The 18794-nt window shown below is 53.5% G+C and overlaps 6 protein-coding genes across 6 annotated transcripts; 3 read left to right on the plus strand and 3 right to left on the minus strand.

Annotated features, from left to right (window-relative positions):
* Positions 1-2824: 2824 nt before the first annotated feature.
* On the plus strand, positions 2825-3721 carry PODANS_5_6259 (uncharacterized protein; the record flags this gene model as incomplete). The annotated part of the gene is made up of 1 exon (XM_001929765.1): positions 2825-3721. One exon carries the CDS (start codon positions 2825-2827, stop codon positions 3719-3721), a length of 897 nt encoding a protein of 298 aa, XP_001929800.1.
* Positions 3722-3861: 140 nt separating this feature from the next.
* Positions 3862-5799, plus strand: PODANS_5_6260 (uncharacterized protein; the record flags this gene model as incomplete). Its single annotated transcript, XM_001929766.1, has 3 exons — positions 3862-3884; positions 3961-4689; positions 4773-5799. 3 exons carry the CDS (start codon positions 3862-3864, stop codon positions 5797-5799), a joined length of 1779 nt encoding a protein of 592 aa, XP_001929801.1.
* Positions 5800-6038: 239 nt separating this feature from the next.
* PODANS_5_6270 (uncharacterized protein) lies at positions 6039-6989 on the minus strand (the record flags this gene model as incomplete). Its single annotated transcript, XM_001929767.1, has 2 exons — positions 6039-6538; positions 6590-6989. 2 exons carry the CDS (start codon positions 6987-6989, stop codon positions 6039-6041), a joined length of 900 nt encoding a protein of 299 aa, XP_001929802.1.
* Positions 6990-7814: 825 nt separating this feature from the next.
* Positions 7815-10932, minus strand: PODANS_5_6280 (uncharacterized protein; the record flags this gene model as incomplete). The annotated part of the gene is made up of 4 exons (XM_001929768.1): positions 7815-7826; positions 7884-10338; positions 10496-10618; positions 10847-10932. 4 exons carry the CDS (start codon positions 10930-10932, stop codon positions 7815-7817), a joined length of 2676 nt encoding a protein of 891 aa, XP_001929803.1.
* A 2271-nt stretch (positions 10933-13203) lies between these two features.
* On the plus strand, positions 13204-14081 carry PODANS_5_6290 (uncharacterized protein; the record flags this gene model as incomplete). Its single annotated transcript, XM_001929769.1, has 2 exons — positions 13204-13737; positions 13794-14081. The coding sequence occupies 2 exons, from the start codon at positions 13204-13206 to the stop codon at positions 14079-14081; spliced, it is 822 nt and encodes a 273-aa protein (XP_001929804.1).
* A 576-nt stretch (positions 14082-14657) lies between these two features.
* PODANS_5_6300 (uncharacterized protein) lies at positions 14658-18671 on the minus strand (the record flags this gene model as incomplete). Its single annotated transcript, XM_001929770.1, has 7 exons — positions 14658-14900; positions 14956-17873; positions 17929-18039; positions 18098-18290; positions 18352-18478; positions 18538-18587; positions 18642-18671. The coding sequence occupies 7 exons, from the start codon at positions 18669-18671 to the stop codon at positions 14658-14660; spliced, it is 3672 nt and encodes a 1223-aa protein (XP_001929805.1).
* Between the last annotated feature and the right edge of the window lie 123 nt (positions 18672-18794).

Here is an 18794-nt window from a genome sequence, read left to right on the forward strand (position 1 = left end):
TTTGTTGTCCTTTAAACGTAAAAGAGCCGTGATCTCTGAGGTGGTGATAAACTGTGGCTTAATGATGATCAAGTTCAAGGTTGACCTACGAGGGCTGTTTGTCGGTACATAGGTGAGCGTAACGACAAAGAAGCGGTGCTTAGCCGTTGTTCAGAAAACCTCGCCATCAACCAGAGTCAGGTGTTAAGTAAGGCAAGGTGTACCTAACTCCTCAGAGCCCAAGGGTTGCTTTGAATCCTGCGTCCACCACGCAAATATCATGAAATCCTGGTGTTTTCCTCTTGGGTGGTGCACTTCCCGCAATGTTCGGTCTCGCTGGAATGTTGGATAAGAACTTTTGCCGCATGCTGTTGCTCGAACCCATCCTTCCGCAGCCTCCGGCTGGCTGACTGGCAACCACTTCGATTTGTCGTGGCGGTCTTGGCTGCAACTATTTCTATCATGCTCTCAAAACGGCAAAAAGATGCCGCTTGGGCATGTTGCTTGTTCTCTCAATCAGAGAGAGTCCATCAGATGTCCTTGAAAGCCCGAGTTTGCCATGCCGATAAACCCGAATAGCTTCACCGGGAGAAGCATGACGTGGCTCGAACCCCCCAGGATAAAAGATGGTCGGGCGATGAACATAGAGGCTCTTTCCGACCAGCTCGAGTCTGTTCGCTCGAATATTCAACAGTACGCCGCCACGGTGTTCGAAACGTTCCCGAATCCAGACTCCAAACGAGAACGCCATCAACTCGAGCGAATGCCAATGAATAATGAACTCTAGAACCGCGTTACAACAACATTCATCCACCTAGTTGCCGTCCAAGAAGCGGCCATCGGGTTAGGGCCCACAGTTGAGCGCGCACAGAAGACAGGGAGGAGGGTTGTTTGCCAACCCATGATCAACCTTCGACAGTACTTCGATGAACCTTGTGTGAGACTAGCGAGGATAGTCAAAATGAAGCTTTGCCAAGTGAAAGAACGGGCGAAGGCCGCTGATAATCTGTTGTGGAAGGAGGAGAAAGGACGTGGGACGTGGGCAAGCAGGTTTGAGTCTGAGAAGGCAAAAGTGGAGAGGCAGATGAAGGTGCAAGCGGTAAAGTCGGAGCTGCCGACTGACCTGAAGCATCTAGCATTTCTCCAGAAAATGTACAAGTCCCTCGATGAAATCGATCTCGAGAATAAGGTCGCCATTGCGTATTTGCAGGGGTGAACGAAGCCTTCGAGCCACGATCAGATGGCAAGGGGTAAAGGGCGTTAGACAGCTGCAAAGGCACGACAAAGTTGGCCCCCTGATGCAACACTGGGTGTTGCAGCATATAAAAGGCGAGATTGGGAAGGTTTTGACAGGCACAAGGAGTAGCACAGGAAGAGCAGGATGAACAGGTATCTCCTCACAGTGATTGTCGTTAGCAATATAATATTCAGAGAACTGTCTCTCCCATCCATGTATTTTGAAGAACATGTTAATGCTGAGCAGGTCTCAGCCAGGCGGACGACTCATCAATATATATGGCGACCAATCATCGCCGACAACACAGACCGTTCAGCGCCCTTTCTGTGGTACCGCTTGCGAACCAAATTTTACTTCTTTTATTTTTCGCGAGCACGCAGACACTCAACCGTCTGCTCACACGAGGACAATGCTCGCTCGCGACAAATTTTCGTCCCAACATCGTCCAAGCCAAGTAAATTGTTTTCACTAAAATTTCCATTTCTACTTGCTAATTGATATTGGCATATAGCACATCTCAGTCACAAAAGTCTCGCCACCATGGCACCCAAGTCGATCGAGGAGGCGAAGAACCGAGCGGAGCAGGGGATTCAGAAATCCTGGGACGCAATGGGCTCTCTGATGGGTCTTGTCGATGACCTTGATTCCTTAAACCAGGAACTCAAGCGAATTCTCGAGGGCTACAAAAACATACCCAACAACATGACCGAGATACCCATCCCACCTGGGTTCCGCCAAGGGGCCATCTTGTTCCAAAACAGGAACCTACGCCGCCGGCGGACAGTCGCGAACAGGGAATTTCGAGCCAACTGTTTTGAGAGATATAATCGGACAGGGACATGTTCAATGCATTGCCGAGACGATGAACAAGGCTGCTGACGAGGCGTTTGAAACTCCCGGAATGTCTGAGGATTGTAAGCTTCGGTTCTACACCAAACGCCAATTCATACACGGCGAATACGCTGAGGTTCGGGAGAGGCTTGGGGTGGTGGTTACGGAATGGCAGCAGGTCAACAGTAATTTGGCCACACTGCTTACAAGGCCGATCAACGGCTTGCGAGTATGAGTTGGGTGGAATAGGGACTGGCACTTTATCCTCTAGACATAGGGAAGTGCATGGAGCTGCAGGGCTGGCTTGGGATCGGGTTGTTATTTTTGTCTTCGAGACGAGGGAGATGGAACTCACCGGCGGGCAGCAAGACAATAGTCTTTATCGTTCTTTGTCTACCTCCTGGGTTGTTCTCAACAATGCATTATCTCCCGCATATATCTTTGTTTGAAGGGTCTATGCATAGCACAAAGAGACTGTTCTGTCAGGTCCTTGAAACCACTGTCCCCCCTTCTTTTCCGCGGGGCGGCTTGCGTTCTTGATTGTATTTTGCGTTTATTCCTTCGTTTCCATTCAATTCAACCATAAACACTCTACCTTCCAGTAAGGTATTCCAGCATTAGACAGAGAGACAGGTGAGTGACTTTCCGCATCGTGTATCTCTTTTTCCCTCAGGATATCCAAAGACTTCATCAGTATCTACACTCTCTTTTACTGACACCAGGATTTCCAATCCCGAAAAACAACAAAACCAAAAGAACTAATATCCAAATTCCAAAATGTACAACCCATCATACGACCCAATGCTCAGCCGCCCACTCACACCCGACGAAAGCTTTCACTTTCTCAAACTCAACCCCAACCTCGCCCTCTTCATCCCAGTCCCCGAGTGCACCTGCTGCCTCTTCTTCCAGTTCTACCAGTGCGGATGCCCCGACAACCAGTCCCACAACGGCATCGGCCTCTTCGGCGAGCTACTTCGCTTCCGTAACCCAACGCAGTTTGCTTGCCTGTACAGGTGCCCCATCCATTTTCTCCCCCAGGCTGCGCAGACAATCCTCCACAATCGCGGCTTCCGCCACAGGAACGACCCCCTGCCCGTCGCTCAAGCCCCCGTCGAACTCCCCTTTCCGTGCTACAAGCACCAAGAAGAATGCTCATACAGAATCTCAAAGAAGGCAGCCATGAATATCCGGCCGTCCCTGGGACATTCGAACAAGATTAACAAGCTCAAGCGGAAGCAAAAAGCAAAGAGGGAGGTTGATTGGGTCAAGAAACACAGAAAGGCGCTGAGGGCGTTTGTGTATGAGCACACGCCCCTACAGGAGTTCAACAAGCCCAAGGTCATCCACCCTGCCGACCAGGCATTCATTGGAACATGGGATAAAATTGTACGGCCACCTGTCCATGTCAAGCTTGAGAGTGAGGACTGGTTCCTTGATGAGCAAAAGACTGATTTGGACAATGACGACGCCGCGAACGGGAGCAAGGTGGCGGATATATTCTACCCCGAGATTGGTCCGCTTGGGAGCGGCAAGTATGAGGCTGGCGCGACGGTGCTGGATGAGATGATGATTACTGCGATATCGCGGAACCAGTGGAGGAGGAGGGGGTATCCGTGGGAGTTTGTGCATAGGGATCGGAACATGGGGGAGATGGTGTGGAGTATGGATTGAGTAATCATTCCATGCGCAAAATTAGCTTCTTCCACCACGAGCTGGTCTTGAGGATGGGAAGGAGGGAGGAGTAAAAAGGTGGGTTTTGACTTACATGCATAGCGCGGTGTTTAAGGTTTCAGTTTTTTATGGACTAGACAATGCATAGAGAATTTGGAGGGATGTTATTACATCCCGACATAATGATAAACATTAATATCACATTCAAATAATCCCCTCTTTGAGCAGTGCATAATAAGTTTATCAAATCAAAGATGTGCTCCAGTACCTAATGCTCCTGTGTTACGCGTTGCCAATCGCCACTCCCTCTTTCAAAGGCAGCAAGCAGCCCCTCTGCTCAACGGGCAGGCAACAGAGGTGGGGCACGACAGGTTTCCCAACATCCACCACCGAAAGCTCGGGTTCAAAGCAACAGCCACTTTCACTCACTCTGATCATTTAGGACCCCAATATTCTATTCAAGGGCCGCAACCTGGCTTTGGACGATTCCGAGCATCATACAAGCTCGACTATCATTGCTGCACCATGAGCGGTGCTTCTTGCTTCTGCGCCATCTGTGGGGGCCCGTTTGGGGACATTGTCTTCAGCCCACCCCATCCAGATGACCAGCCCGGGTCAGACGACGAGAATGATGACTGGAACGGATCAACAACCCAGTCAGACGTTGCTTGGAGCGGCCCCGAGGATGACTCTGACGACGACGACGACCAGTCCCAAAATCAAGATTCGATTGATACCGACAGCAACTCACACACGAGTGAGCATGCGGCCATTGAGGTCTCTGACGATATGGAGGAGGACGAGGCCACCCACCCCGAAGATGAGGAGGATTTCTCCGAGTCTGGTGAAAGCAATCAGGAAGAAGCCGACATTGGTTTCGACGATATGGCCCCAAGTGAGGGCTCGATCCAGAGTGAAGATGAGGAAGCGCTTGAGTTTAACGAGTTTCGTTTTGATGACACTCACTGGTCCGAGGAGCCAGGAACCGGATATGATCGAAAGATCTTGAGGCCTCGCCATGCTCACTGGATCATGACTGTATATGCCCTAGGTTGCAACGTGGAGGCACCGGGCCCATCCAAGTCAGTCACTTATGTCCTTCTGCTGGTCTGATCGGCGTGATACTAACATTCTATATTAGATGCTATTTATCTGGCCGGGGCGTGGCCGATTGGCACCTGGGCACGGTAACGTTCACACCAGGACCAATCCGTCTCCGTGACCCCAACTATCCGCGTACCCGGGGCCGCCGTCGATCTCGTCTAGATGTTGTCACCTACATTGACTCTACGTTTAGAGACTCGATAAATTGGGTGTATCCAGTACACATGCCCTGCCTCAAAATTCTTTGCCAGGTCCTGACCGGCCAACCCGACCCCTACGGAAGTTCAAAGCTGGACAAGGATGCATTATTCTTTGCCATGAACAAGTTGTCCGACTGGGCAGGGGGAGCGCTGAATATCACGTATTTTAAAGACCGGCCACTGATTCCAGAGTACTGGCAATCTCTACCGGGAAATGAGTACATCCACGCCAATCCTTTCTCCACGGACTGTCCCCATCGCGATCAGGTTTTGGCTCTTGTTTCAAACGCCATCAAGACCTCCCAAGACAGCAAGTATCTCTTGGACGACCTCACCGACAAGGTGAAATCCGACCGCTTCAACATGCTACCTTACGATTTGATCCACATAATTTCATGCTTGCTGCCTGACCGGGATTTGTTCTCGCTTTGTTGTGCGTCTTACATCGTCCACAAGAACCTTGAGGAGAATGAGAACTTTTGGCGTTATCGTCTGGCGAAGATATCGATGCCTTGGTTTGATGAGGCCTTGGAAGTCTTGTCGTCCCTTGGCAATGAGGATGTGTTGCAAGTCAAATATTGGAAGGGGCTTTTACGTACCCTGCAGAAGCTGCTTGCCTCTAAGAAATTGGGCAAGCAAGGGCCGCTAATGGGCGTGTATAATCGAAGGAGGATCTGGGCGTGTTGCCAGCGCATTGGGAGGGAGTACTTTAAGAAGGTGAGGGAACTGAGAGAAAGGGGGTGTGAGGCGGTGATTAAGGATATTGAGAAGTAGGCCCTTGAAGATAGCAAACAGATCTTCAAGGTAGCGAATAAGTATTAAACATGTATTTTAGGCCTTCAGCGATAGTCAAAAAACTTGAAAAATAGATAGAGGATTTTTCCATCGTATTTTACCCCCTTAATTCTACTTTGCATTCTCTAACTATATGTCCACGACGTAAAACAATACGCAAAGTCAAAATCCAACCGTTGATTTTCTCTCTTCCATCCCTGAGATCATTATCTTTCTACCTACGCCCACCCCAAACCCCTAAACCTCGCAAAATTCCTCTCCGTATCCGCATCCACAAACGCGTGCGCCTCCCTGACAGTGATATCACCCCCGTGAACCTCCACCACCTGCCCATTGACCTCCTTCCCACCCTTGACGAACCTGTCTACCGCTTTGATGAGCGTTTCCATCGGTGTGATGACCATACCGTCGTATAGTTTCCTAGGCGCGATATTTGTTTCTGCCGGGCTTTCAATCAGCAACAAACCTCTCGGGAGAGGGAGGGACACAAGGTAGGTACCTAACACCGCCGGCGCGAGCGCGCAAATCTTTATGTTTTCTTTCTCTACCAGCCCAGCGACAGATCGCACCAGGCCGACGACCCCGAATTTAGACGCTGCGTAGAGGGGTGCGGTGGGGAGGGGGTAGAGGCCTGCGTTGCTTGCTGTGCAGAGTATCAACCCCCGATCTCCCTCTTCTGATGGTTTTTGGTCCATGTAATAGATCGCGAGTTTGATCGCTATCATGTGTCAACCTGTTGTCCGGTGAGGTAGCATGCTGGGAGACCTACAGTACACCACACCCGACAAGTTGACCTCCAAACAACTCATATCCGGCTTTTTCGGAGGGTGCGACTTGTCACCGTCCTGCTCAACAACAAGCGTGGTGAACCCCCGTTCTGAAACGCCTGCGTTCGCAACCACGACGTCGACCCTACCCCCAAACTCACCGTCGTAAAGGGACGAAAACACTGATGCCTGTGCCTCCCAGCTGGAGACATCGCAGGCGTGGAAAAAGAATTCTGTGTCTGGGTACTGCGTCGACAGGGAAGTAACGAGTGACGGGCCAACCGAGGAGTTGATATCTAGCATTGCAATCTTTGTTGGAATGGAGGAGGAGGACGAGGCAAAGTAGTGCGTTATTGCCAGGCCTATGCCAGAGGTGGCGCCGGTGATGATCACGTTTGGCATTTCTTCAGCTCTGACAAGACGGCGAGGATGAGATAGGTACTGCTGGGTGTTGGAAAACGGGTCACAGTGAGCAGCTAAAGATGGAAGCTGGTAATGAAAAGCTGGATATGAAGAAGAAGCAAGATACCCATCAATATATTCCCCGCATCAACACCCTCACACAAAACCCCAACTCTCCGGCCCAAGGTTCCCAATAAGCCCAGGTACCCCGGGACATGCCATCCAACCTTCCCCGCATGATCGATCAAATTAAACACATACCGGCAGTTAATCAAGTTCCCGTTCGGACATCATGCAGGAACCTAGGCCGCACACACCAGGTTGCTTGGCCTTGAAACTGCAATACCTATAATAAAATAGTCACCTTACACCACCAAATGACCACCTTAACGATGACAACACGAAAGGAAAGATAAGATAAATCATCAATCATACCTCATTAAACCGTAACATGCTGGGCTAAAAGAAGATCCGTATCTACCCTGTCCACCACACGATAACTCAGCCAACGCCACAATGCCCAACAATCCACAAAAACCAAACTCTCAAAAAGACCTCATAATTAGAAAGACAAAAATACTATATACAGAAGCCACACCCGACCGCGCTTGCTCTTCTACCACAACGTTGCCGGCCGCCAATGTCTTGTGTGCTGCCGTCCAAAAGTCCAACAACCCACAAAACCGAGCTTTTTAATCCTACCCGACCTAGCCATCCTATAAACTCCCAAATCCTCCGTTTTGCAATGTCTGTTGTATTTGTCTGGGATATATTTGCTTGCTTTGCTGTGGAACACGATGCTACTTGTCATGGAGCGAGGATCGTTTACATCACAACCTGTTTCTTTATTAGCACATGCCATCTCGAGACTGCACCAGCCCAAAGAAAACTTACACAGTCACCATCATTCTTCCCCTGCGGAATGCCCATCTCCTCAAATGTCGCGGGCCCCTGACCCATCGTCTTTCCATCGGGATGATCGGTCTTAACAGGTGGTCTCCCGGCGGCAGGTCTCGGTCCAGAAGCAGTCGAACCCGGAGTTCCCGGCCCCGGACTTGGTCTGGCCGCCGTTGCACCACCAGGGGGCGCACTAGCACGCCCGCCGTCATGAGCATGCGATGACACCGGCCTACCGTTATTGGGAACTGGTCTCCCGCTTGCAGGCATGCTCTCCACTCTGTGCGCGTCTGGTCGCAGATTCGGGTTTGGCAATGGTACCCTCCCAGCAGCAGCAGCTGGGGGTCCAGCACCATAACGATCGTACCCGCCTTGAGGTCCGTAAGCGTCACTGACAGGGCGTTGGTTGGGGCGCCCACCACCAGGCGGACCATAGTCTCGCCCCGGCTGCAGCCCGGAACTGCCCTGGGGTGGGTACTTGCCACCTGCAGGGGGATACTGACCCGGAGGAGGTCCTTGAGTGAGGGGAGGTGGAGCATTCGGGTTCGGCTTCTGGAGCCGTTGCCTCGTCGGATCGCCGATAGGTGGCATCCCAACGGGAGGAATGCCAGGCCCCGGAGGCCCATACCGTCCGTCTTGCTGCTGAGGTGGATACTGTGCACTAGGACCCGGACTAGGGCGTCTATAGTTACCGGGAGCACCTTGGGGACCCCAGCCGCCGTTAGGAGGCTGTCCAGACATGGGACGACCGCGATCAGGAGGAGCACTGTGCATGCCGTTTGGCGATAAAGGACGGATACCGAAAGCAGATCCGGGACGGTCCGCATGCGGTCCAACAGGGAGACGACCAGCCGCCGGGTTCAAATGAGGACCACGCATATCATCCTCGGGATAGGGCGCCGCTGACTTTGGCCTAGCATTCAGCGGTGACGGGTTGTCTTCGAGGGGATACGGCGCTGCACTCTTGGGGCGCAGCGCAAGGTTGTTCGGGTCTACATTTACCCCAAAAGCAGGAGGTCGAGGGGTAGGGTCTGGGAAGTTGACTCGGTCTGGTATTCCTGTTAGTCGCTGCTGGTGATAGTTGCGGAGAGCAAAAGCATTAGAATTAGAGTAAAGAAAATGGGCCGCACCAGGCGGGGGTGTCACCGTCTCCCCAAGTGTAGGCAAGACCTCGTTCTGTCTTGCAAATCTGTCTGGCCGTTTGCCGCGCTGAGAGCCATGCTGGGACTTGATTCGAGTGAGTGTTGTTGTTTCGTGGTCAGCCTTGGTCAGTGTCTTAGACTGGCTCAGTGACTCGAGTCTGTCCTTGGCGTCCTTGTTGCCATGCTCGGCTGCGAGCTCGTACCACTTCCTGGCTTCTCTAACGTCCTTGGGAACGTGGATGCCGATTTCGTGGTAGTAACCCATGGCGAACTCGCCCGTTGCCAGTCCAGAGACAGCCGCTTCCTGTGCATACTTGAAAGCCAGCTGCTCGTTCTTGGCAAAGGCGCCTTCGTAACCAAAGAGGAACCAGCGACTGACACCGAGGGCGGCTTCTGGCTGGCCTTGGCGGGCAGCGAGACCATAATAGTGAAGCGAGTAGGCAGGGTTGAAGTCACAGCCAAGCTGGCTCAACTCATATGCCTGTCCCATCTTCAGCTGAGCCTTGGCAAAGCTGAGATAGGCCGCCTTTTCGATGTACTGTCGGGCTACCGTCAGGTCGCACGGCAGGATGCTCTCGGGAAGGGTGATGTCGGGCAGTTCCCGAGCGATCAGCATGCCGTACACATATGCACCCTGAGGGGCGTCTTCGTCGGCCGTGTCGGCTGCGTGCTGAATCATTTCCAACCCCTGCAAATAGTCCTTTTGATGGCCGTGCTGTCCCATCAGGTGCATCATGCCGAGGCGGTAGTTGGAGGCCGAATCCTTGAGCTTGACGCCGAGGGTGTAATGCTTGATGGCGTTTGCGATATCATTCGAGTTTTCGTACAGCATGCCCATGCGGTATTCGGCCCTACCGTACCCATTTTCGGCCGCCTTCTTGTACAGCGAATACGCCTCCCGCTTGTTCTCTCGGAATCCGAACTTGCCAAACTCGAGCCATTTTCCTTTCATAAAGTTTGCCTCGGGGTGGTCCTGCTGGGCGAGGTAGTCGATGATGCTGACGGCGTCTATTCGCAGGTCGTGTTCCGTCTTTGGTGTCGCGGGCCTCTCCTTCCCCTTTCCTTCCCGCTTCCATTCCCTCTGCGCGGCCTCCTGGGCGACCTCGACCCAGATGAGGGTGTCGCGGGCCCAGGTGACCTGCATCGACACATTGTTGGAGTGGAGGACGAGGTTGCGCGCCTGCCACAGAATGCCCTCCTTCTCTTCGTCGCTGGGCGGGATGTTCTCGCCCTTGACCTTGGGAAAGGGGGAGAATGATGGGACGTCCATTGTGGTGGAGCCGGCGGCGCTGGTCTGGAAGGGTTTGAAACTAGATTCGGGGGGTTGAGAGAGTCAGCGCGCTGTATCCTGTACTGTAGTGTAGGCCTTTGGCCTGATCCACCGCGGACGTTGCGTGGGGCCCCTTCAATCGCAGCGGCTTCATTAAGCTTGCGCTTGGGGGGTCGAGAGAGAGGGGATCAACTTACGCCTTTGCGTCGCCGCCACGGGGGTTGAGTGATGTCGAGTTGCTTTCTCTTCGGGATTCGCGAGCTTCTAATTCCATGCGTTGAATGTCGTTTTGCATGTTCTGGGGCACCTCAGGCATTACCCTGCAAGATGATCCGAGATTGTCAGCCTCCGCCTTGCCAGCTTTCCTCAGCCTCCGTCCGCGTCTGGCGCTCCACGTCAAGCCTTGTCCAATCGGTCCAGCCCGGAGATGGAGGCCGCGCAAAGGCGCACAGCACAGCAGGATCTGCGGATGGTATTTGGGAGTCCCGGACTTGGATGAGACAGGGCGCAGGAACAGAGTGAGTAAGTAGAAAAGGAGGCAGGCTTACCGTTGAGGGGCAGGCGCAACGACCTCTGGCGGCATGTAGTAATCATCGTACCCGCCTGGGACGAAAGTCGCAGTGAACTGTGGCATCTCGACTCGAGACTTGTCGCCTGACGGCTGACCCGAGCCTGCATGAATTAGCCAACCAAGCAGTCAGCAAACAGCAATCCAGCCCAACCCGGCGTTGTTCTTCTTCCCGCTTCGGAATCCGTCTGTGCAGGTGCTGGGTTCCAGCGATGGCGGGGATTTAGGGCCTGGCGATGCAAAGGAGGGGCGCCAAGAAACAGGTTACAAGGCGACGATGTTTGCCAGCCAGAGGGTAGGACAGCGACGGTCAAAAGTAAGGAGCTGGTGTAGCGGTTCAAGCAGCTAGATAAAATGCGACGGGAGTTGGAGAAAAGCGAGGTGCTGTGGCCGTGTGTGTGTGTCCTCCCAGTTGTCAATCGTTGCCCGTGTTCATAGATGAGGGGGGGCAATTGTTGGCTGTTCCTCTTCCCTCCTCCAGGAGTGGGCAGCGAAGCAAAAAGGCAAGCAGCGGATAGGCCGACAGAACCTGTCATGAAACTCGGAGCAACAAGGGCCCCGGTTTGGGGATTTTGTGATCCTTTTCTTTTAATCTGGTACACTGTGCTGCTGCCGCCCTCCCGCCGTCTCCTCGCAGTCGAGCGGTTGTGTTGGTGAGCTGCTCTGTTGCATCAAAGGCGCGCCCCTCCTTGGCGATGGATGGTGATTACTGGGATCCCATGTTTCTCCCCTTGGCTTCTGGCTAGCTGCCATCTGGTCCAGCGAAGGAAGGATTCCATGTACTGCGCCCATAGTAGAACCCGATCCGCAGATGATTCCCGGAGTGTGCTCAGAAGCGGGCATGGAAAACGGTTCACGTACCTGATATTCGCGACATCTTAGGGCCAGTCGTTCCCATGGTCGGCATCGAAGTCGTTACGGCTTGCCCCGCGTATTGGTTACCCCAGCGTGGTGCTGCCCAGGACGTCATTGCGACAGTGATGGTGGGGTTGACAGTGTGCTAATGCGCTCGCGGGAAGTGGCCTGCAGGTCGTCGATGGTGGGGCAGAAGAACATTCTCTTGTACTCTCTTGTTGATTTGAGTCTTTGAAGACTCTTCAAGATACGCGGCGAGGTGTTAGTCGATAGGTCATATAAGAACAGCGGGTGATACCTCAGGAAATATAGGATATTAAAGTCTTGGACCTAGAAGCTCTTGTGCGGCCCAGCTCAAAGAAGTAGCACACGGAGCTGAGCTCTAAACGGCTGAAAAGGAAAGAAGAACCTTGGAATGCCGCGTGTTGGCATGCAAGGAACAAGGGCGTTCCACTGAAATTTAAACCAAGCGTCTCTTTGAGGTTTGGACTGAGGCGAAGCCCACGAGATCTACCATCTCGAGCCCTCCGTGATGGGTACGAATGTGTAGCGAAATATTCTGAGTTACACACCATCTTCTCTATGTTTCTTCAGATCTGCCTGGTTCTGCTTGATCGGGACTGGGCATCACGAGCCGAACCGTGAAAAAAGCCTCGTTCTTACCAGGGTCAGCAGCCCAAAAGGTGATATCAAGGTTGACACCCTACCCTTAACTCGGCACCGTCCCATGTTTATAACAGCATGTTTGGTTGCTTACTGATACACCGCATGCTAGAATCCGTGGTACAGCTTAGAGACCAACTTCAACCACTGTGATCTTGGCAAGAGTTACCGCCGTTTCTTCCTTCTTCCAAAATGGTGCACTGGTAGGAAACCGGCGGTGGCTGATACTTTGCTGAAGCCGCTAACGACCTCGTGATGAGTCTTGTCTTCGAAGCTCAAAACCTGAGCCCCCGGATTGCCACTCAAAACTCTGAAATAGATTTCTCTGCACTCATGAGGTCAGTTTCGCGGCTTGCAGCATGATACCAGTGACCATGTGTGGTGACACTCCAGGGCTTCAGGGTTGATGCAAGACATTCTTGCAGTGGAAGAACCCTTGGCATGTGAAGTCGGTCCCAGCTGCCGACCAGCTGCCAGCTTCTACCCCAGGCTCCCAAGAGCTCCCAATGCCAAGGCGGCAGCACAGGGCACGTAGGACGTCAGCCTTTCAGCCTGCAGCTGCCAGCGGCGGACTCCAACAGCCTCACCACCGATAATCGATATTGACAATCACCATCACCACCCAAACTACCGCTGCCAAACATCCACCCGGCATTCACCCCGATTAACTGCACACTTACCGAACGACGACGATACCAATCGAACATCGAATTGAATAACTAATCTACATCTCCAACCCAACAACCATCGCCCTTTCCCCCAAAGGCACCTCCCATCGACAGCTCCCAAAGCTCCCATCCACCACACCCATCCTCAACCATGGCCGACCGCCAACTCACCACCCTCCTCACCCAACTCCGCACCCCCTCCCTCCCCTTCCCCCAATCCACCACCCTACTCTCAAAAGCCAAACTCCTCCTCCTCCAGCTCTCAGCCCTAACCCCCTCCCCCACCATCCTCCCCGCCAACCTAACCCTCGCCCGCGAGGTCTACGAGCTCGGCGCCCTCCACTCCCTCCGCGCCAAAAACCCCGACTCCTTCACCCGCTACGTCTCCCAGCTCCAGCCCTTCTACGAGCTCCCCCCTTCTGCTTTCTCCTCCCCCTCCCAAAACCAAAACAAAGTCACCGCCCTCTGGCTCCTCTTCCTCCTAACCCAAGGCCGCTACACCGAGTTCCACTCCGACCTCGAAGGCCTCTCAACCCGCGGTTCTGTCGCAGAAGTGGAAAACGACAAGTTTTTGGGGTACCCCATCAAGCTGGAGAGGTGGCTCATGGAGGGGGCGTATGACCGGGTCTGGAAGGCGATGAAGAAGGGGGAGGTTCCGAGTGAGGAGTTTGGGGTCTTGTGCGAGGTTTGTTCCCCCCTCCCTCCCTGATCCGTAAACAGAATGCTAACATCAACAAAAAGGTATTGACCCCCCAAATCCGCCGAGAAATCGCCTCATCCTCCGAGCGCGCCTACCCGTCCCTCCCCTTCCTCTCAGCCCAGTCCCTCCTCTTCCTCGACTCGGAAGGCGCCGTCGTCGACTTTGCCCACAGCCGCGGTTGGGTCATCAAGGATAGGACTATTTACTTCCCCACCGCCGCCGAGCTCAACGCCGACGAGGAAGGGGAGCAGGAGCAGGAGAAGGAGGTTGGCCAGATGGTGATTGAAAACACGCTGGGGTACGCCAGGCAGTTGGAGACGATTGTGTAAGGGGGGGGGCAGGCAGACGTTGGAGAAGAGAGAGGCAGGCAGGCGCATGGAATTGGGACAGCGTCGGTCACAAAAAAAAGACAAGGCCAGACACCAAAGAGAGCGTTTTGCTTGCTGTATTTAATATTGCTAGAGAGGGGGCGATGGAGATGATAGATGAACAAACGACATACACAAACCATGCACAAAGCGTTTTCTCTCACTTAAGATTCCATCATGCTTACTTATTTTTGACAAACAACATCACTCAACAACTAACAAATGCCACTACTTACTCCATAGCTTTATCACAAAAAGAACAACAACAAGAATCCCTTTACTCGCCAGCGTCCAAAAAAATAAATCATTCACCCTTTGCTACCAACCACACACACTTTCTAATGTGAGAAGAAAAATCCCCAACCAACCCCCTTCCTTCCTTCCCCCCCTTTGCTTTTCCGCTCCCCCGTTTTTGACAAACGAAAAGACCTAACAACAACAACAACAACAACAACAACAACAACAACAACACGATTATATATCAAGACTCCCGCCCGCTACCGCAACCAACCAACCAACCAAACTAACCCATTTTGATCAAGCAAAAAGCTTCAAACCGCTGCCGTGCTTGCCAACCTCGCACACCTCGCACACCTTGCAGACGGTGCCCTTGTACTTGGTGTGGTACTTGGACCCGTCAAACGCGCACTCCTCATACGAGGTGCCGCTGTAGATGGGCGTGTAGCTCGCCGCGCAAATCTCAAACTCGGCAAATTGATCAAACTCAATCTCCACCGCGTCGTGAGGGTTGCGCTCGCAGGTGGCCTTGTTTCTCCGGGCCTATTTGTGTCATGTTAGCACCTAGTTATCACATGTTAGAGATAGGAGAACTTACAGCTTCCAAAAGCTTGGCCAAAGCGCCGCCAGCATCACCGTTGGAGATTATCCTGTTAGCAAAGCTCAACGCGCTGCTGTAGTTCTTGCTGCGCATCGACTGAGTCATGGCATTAGACAGAGCCAACTGGCGATGAGCCACCTCAATCTTGGGAATGGTAAAGTAAGCGGCAAGCTCCAAGTTCCGCTTCAGGAGCTCGGGGTTGGCCAGGATGGCCTCTGGTGTGCCAAGAGACCTGCGCTCAAGCTCAATCGACATGGCGAGGGTGTACTCGGCAGCAGCAGTAATGACCTTCTTGGCCTCCGCAACCTCGTCCTCCGAGCCAACCGCGTTGACAAGCAGCGAGTGCAGGATGTTCTTGAAGATAGTCACACCCTCTTCCAGCTTGTTGGTCTTCATGCACTTGTAACCGCGGTGAAGATCATGCTCGGCAAGGTACTCCAGATCCCTGGGGATGACGGGAAGTACCTTTCTAAGATCAGCCTCCTCTACCGTGCGGCGAACATAGTTGACCAATGGGGGAAGGCCGGCCGACGCAGGGAGATATGTCTTGGAAGCCTGGTATACTTCCAAGAACCGGGACTTGAGAGGAGCAAAGTTGACGGCACCAACCTGACGGTTGAGCAGTTGCATCGCAGACTCAAACGAGCCACCGGCAGCATGGTCAACAGCCAAAGGTGAGTTGCGAGCCCAGAGATCAGCCTCGCTGCTGCCAGCACCACCAGCCTCAGCGATGTTGACATCGGTCAGGCCCTCCTCAATCTCTGGCACAACGTCATCACCCATGTCCCATCCGCCAGCATCCTCCTCCTCCTCATCGGCGTCTCCAAGGAGGTCGCGCTTAGCACCATCCTCCTGAACTTCGGCGTCAACACCATTGACCGCCGCTGACTCGTCTTCTAATGAAAGACCCTCCATCTGGCCAAGCAGCGCCTTCTCGAAGAAGGATTGCGATGTGGCCTTTGTTGGCCAGTTGGCCTTGTATGTAGGAACAACGGGCTTGGGAGGCGTGAGAGGCTCGCCAAAGGTGGGGAGGTTGAGCTCGTCTTCTGTGAGACCGGCAGCCTCCAAGATCGACTGGCACTCCTCCTCCAGACCGTGGGCCTTGGCTGTAGCGTAGGCCAGAGGATAGAGATCGATCTCCTTGAACATCTGGATTCTGTCCTCAACCTCACCAAGATAGAGGGCGTTTTGGAATCTAGAGCCAAAGTCTCCGCGGTGCTCAGCAATCTTGGCCATCCTAGTCAGCTTGGCCTCGTCACCGGTTGTGAGATATAGGAAGGAGAGCTTGTCGAACTGCTTGAGCTTCTGATAGCACATCTCAACAATGGAGTGGTTCCCGTGAGCAAGGGCCTCGGCGCTCAATCTCGTCCACAATTTTGGCCTGTCCAGCTGCTTGGCCATCTCAACAGCCACCTCAAGGTTTCCGCACTCAATCGCAAGCTCGAAGCGGGTGGTGGGGTCTTGCACGAACTGAAGGGCAATCTCTGGGTAGCCCTTCTTTTGCAGGTACGAAATAATGGATTGGCCGACCAAGCTGGAGTTCTGAATGATGTGCAGCATCTCCTCGTAGTTTCTCTTGACAAGGGCAAGCTTGAAGCGGTACTCGGTAGGGTCAATCTGGAGGATTCTGGGCTTCGCAGCACGATCCAAGCAGTAGACGTTACGGCCCTTGACCCTCACAAGATAGACAGTCTGATCAAGAGTGCGGACGATACCATTGTCGCCGTTCAACAGCGTGTACTTCACGTGGTTAAGGGTGGAATACAACAAGACGCCGGCGTCGTCCCAGGTGGCGCTCTTGATGCGGATCGTTTCGTGGAGCGTGCTGACCTGCTCAAGGGTCTTGGTCACAATGGTGACATTGTGCTTGCTGAGGAGAGCGGCATAGAGGCCATCGTTGGACCAGACGACGTACTTGACACCATTTACGGCGAGCTCGGCAGTGGTCTTCTTCTGCTGAACATCGTAAAGGTGTACTGCCGTGGGGGTGATGATGAGAAGGTTACCCGTGCCGCCGAAGTAGATGTCGCTAGTGCCAAGAGGGGGCTTGAAGGACCGGGTAACGTTGTTCTGAAGGTCCTTGATATCGATGGTTTGGGCAGCGGTGTTCAGGACGGCAAAGCGGTTGCGGGCAACAAAGATGGCCGAGTTACCAAAGCCCCGCTTGGACTCGGTTGGCTCAATGGCGCCGGTACCATCACGGGGAAGGTTGATGAGCTCATAAGAGCCGCCGTCCGCTGGGGATGTGACAAGAACCGAACGCTCAGCAGGGTTGTAAGACAGCGTCCTTGGGGGAACCCAGGGGCTGCCCAGCTTCTTGAGAGACAGCAGAGTTGGGGACTCGACGTTCTTTTGCAGGTCGTATGACTTGACATGCTTCTCCTTGGTGATATAGAAGAGCTGGTTTTGGTAAACAGCCGACGCGGGTCTCTCGCGCTCCAACTTGAACACCATTACACCATTATCGTGTCCAGCAGCGAAAAGGTTGATCTCGGGATGCGCGGCGATGACCCAGAATCTGTCGTTTTCTCTCTTGAACGTGTGTACCGCCGTACGCTTGTTCAGATCCCAAACACGAATCGTCTTATCCTCGCCGGCCGAAAGAATGAGGTCCTGGTGAGGGTGGAACAAGCACCCACTGGCGTTCTGGAAATGCCCGCGGCAAGTATCGACCTCCCACGCCTTGGTTTCGCTCATGCGCCACAACTTGATGAGACGATCGTCGCCCGCCGACACTATCAGGGGCATGGTAGGGTGGAACGAGACCCAGTTAACGCCTCTATCGTGACCCTCGAGAACGAACTTGACGACGGCATCGGTGTTTCCAAACATATCGGCTTGTTGTTGGTTGGCCTGGTTCATTTGACTTTCGTAGATGGACGCAGGGGCGGAGTGTTTCTTGCGCAAGCCGGAGACTAGGCAGCATTGTCAGTACCTGCCAGGCAGTGTCTAGACCCAAAGTTCACCTACTATCCCAAACACGAACAGTCTGATCGAGCGAGGCGGACACGACGAGGTCGGCATCCTTGGGGTGGAATTGGGCACACATGACATAGTGGTTGTGGCCCGTCATGGTGCAAACTGTCCTTCTCCGTCAGCAAGAATTCCAAGCCCACCCTGTAGTTCCAAGCACACATACGCAGGGAGCGGTTCTGCCAGTTCCATATCCGAATCGTCTGATCGTCAGAGGCGCTGACAATCCAAGGGAGCTCGTTGTGGAAGAAGACGGTTCGAATGTAGTCCAAGTGACCGTTCAGGGTGAACAGACACCTCCTGGTCTGGTAAGACCAGACCTTGATCTTGTAGTCGTCACCACCCGAGACGAACAGGGGCTACCGCAGAATCAGCAAGCTGTCCACCTTATCTACTAACCGAATCCCAGCCATTCCTCACCTGCGTCTTGTGGAAGTCGACACCGCGGACGGGGCCATCGTGCTCTTCGAATCGGTCAATCAGTGTGCCCATACGGTAGTCCCAAAGCTGAATGGTCGAGGAGTGAAGCGAGACGAGGATCCATGGTCTGGTAGGGTCAGTGTCAGCGTGGCCGTGAAATGGCGGGGAAGCTCTGGAGCTGCGAACCGTTTGGGATGGAATGCGATTCCCTTTGCGCGCGACGACTTGGACTCGAACTAGAAAAAGTGTCAACACCAACACCAATGCAGCCAGATGTGGTGAAGGTATACCTTTGTGAGCATGCCCGAAGCGGACTGCATCTTGGCTGGTGGAGGATACCTAGGCCCAGGCACCTGGCATCAAATGGGGGAGGGGGGGCGGTATCGAAGGGGTTCGTAGCTTCGTAATGAGGGAGTATCGACGATTAATAAAAATGCCGATGC

The sequence above is a fragment of the Podospora anserina genome, chromosome 5, assembly GCF_000226545.1.
Source record: "Podospora anserina S mat+ genomic DNA chromosome 5, supercontig 6".
In the NCBI taxonomy this organism is placed as follows: domain Eukaryota; kingdom Fungi; phylum Ascomycota; class Sordariomycetes; order Sordariales; family Podosporaceae; genus Podospora; species Podospora anserina.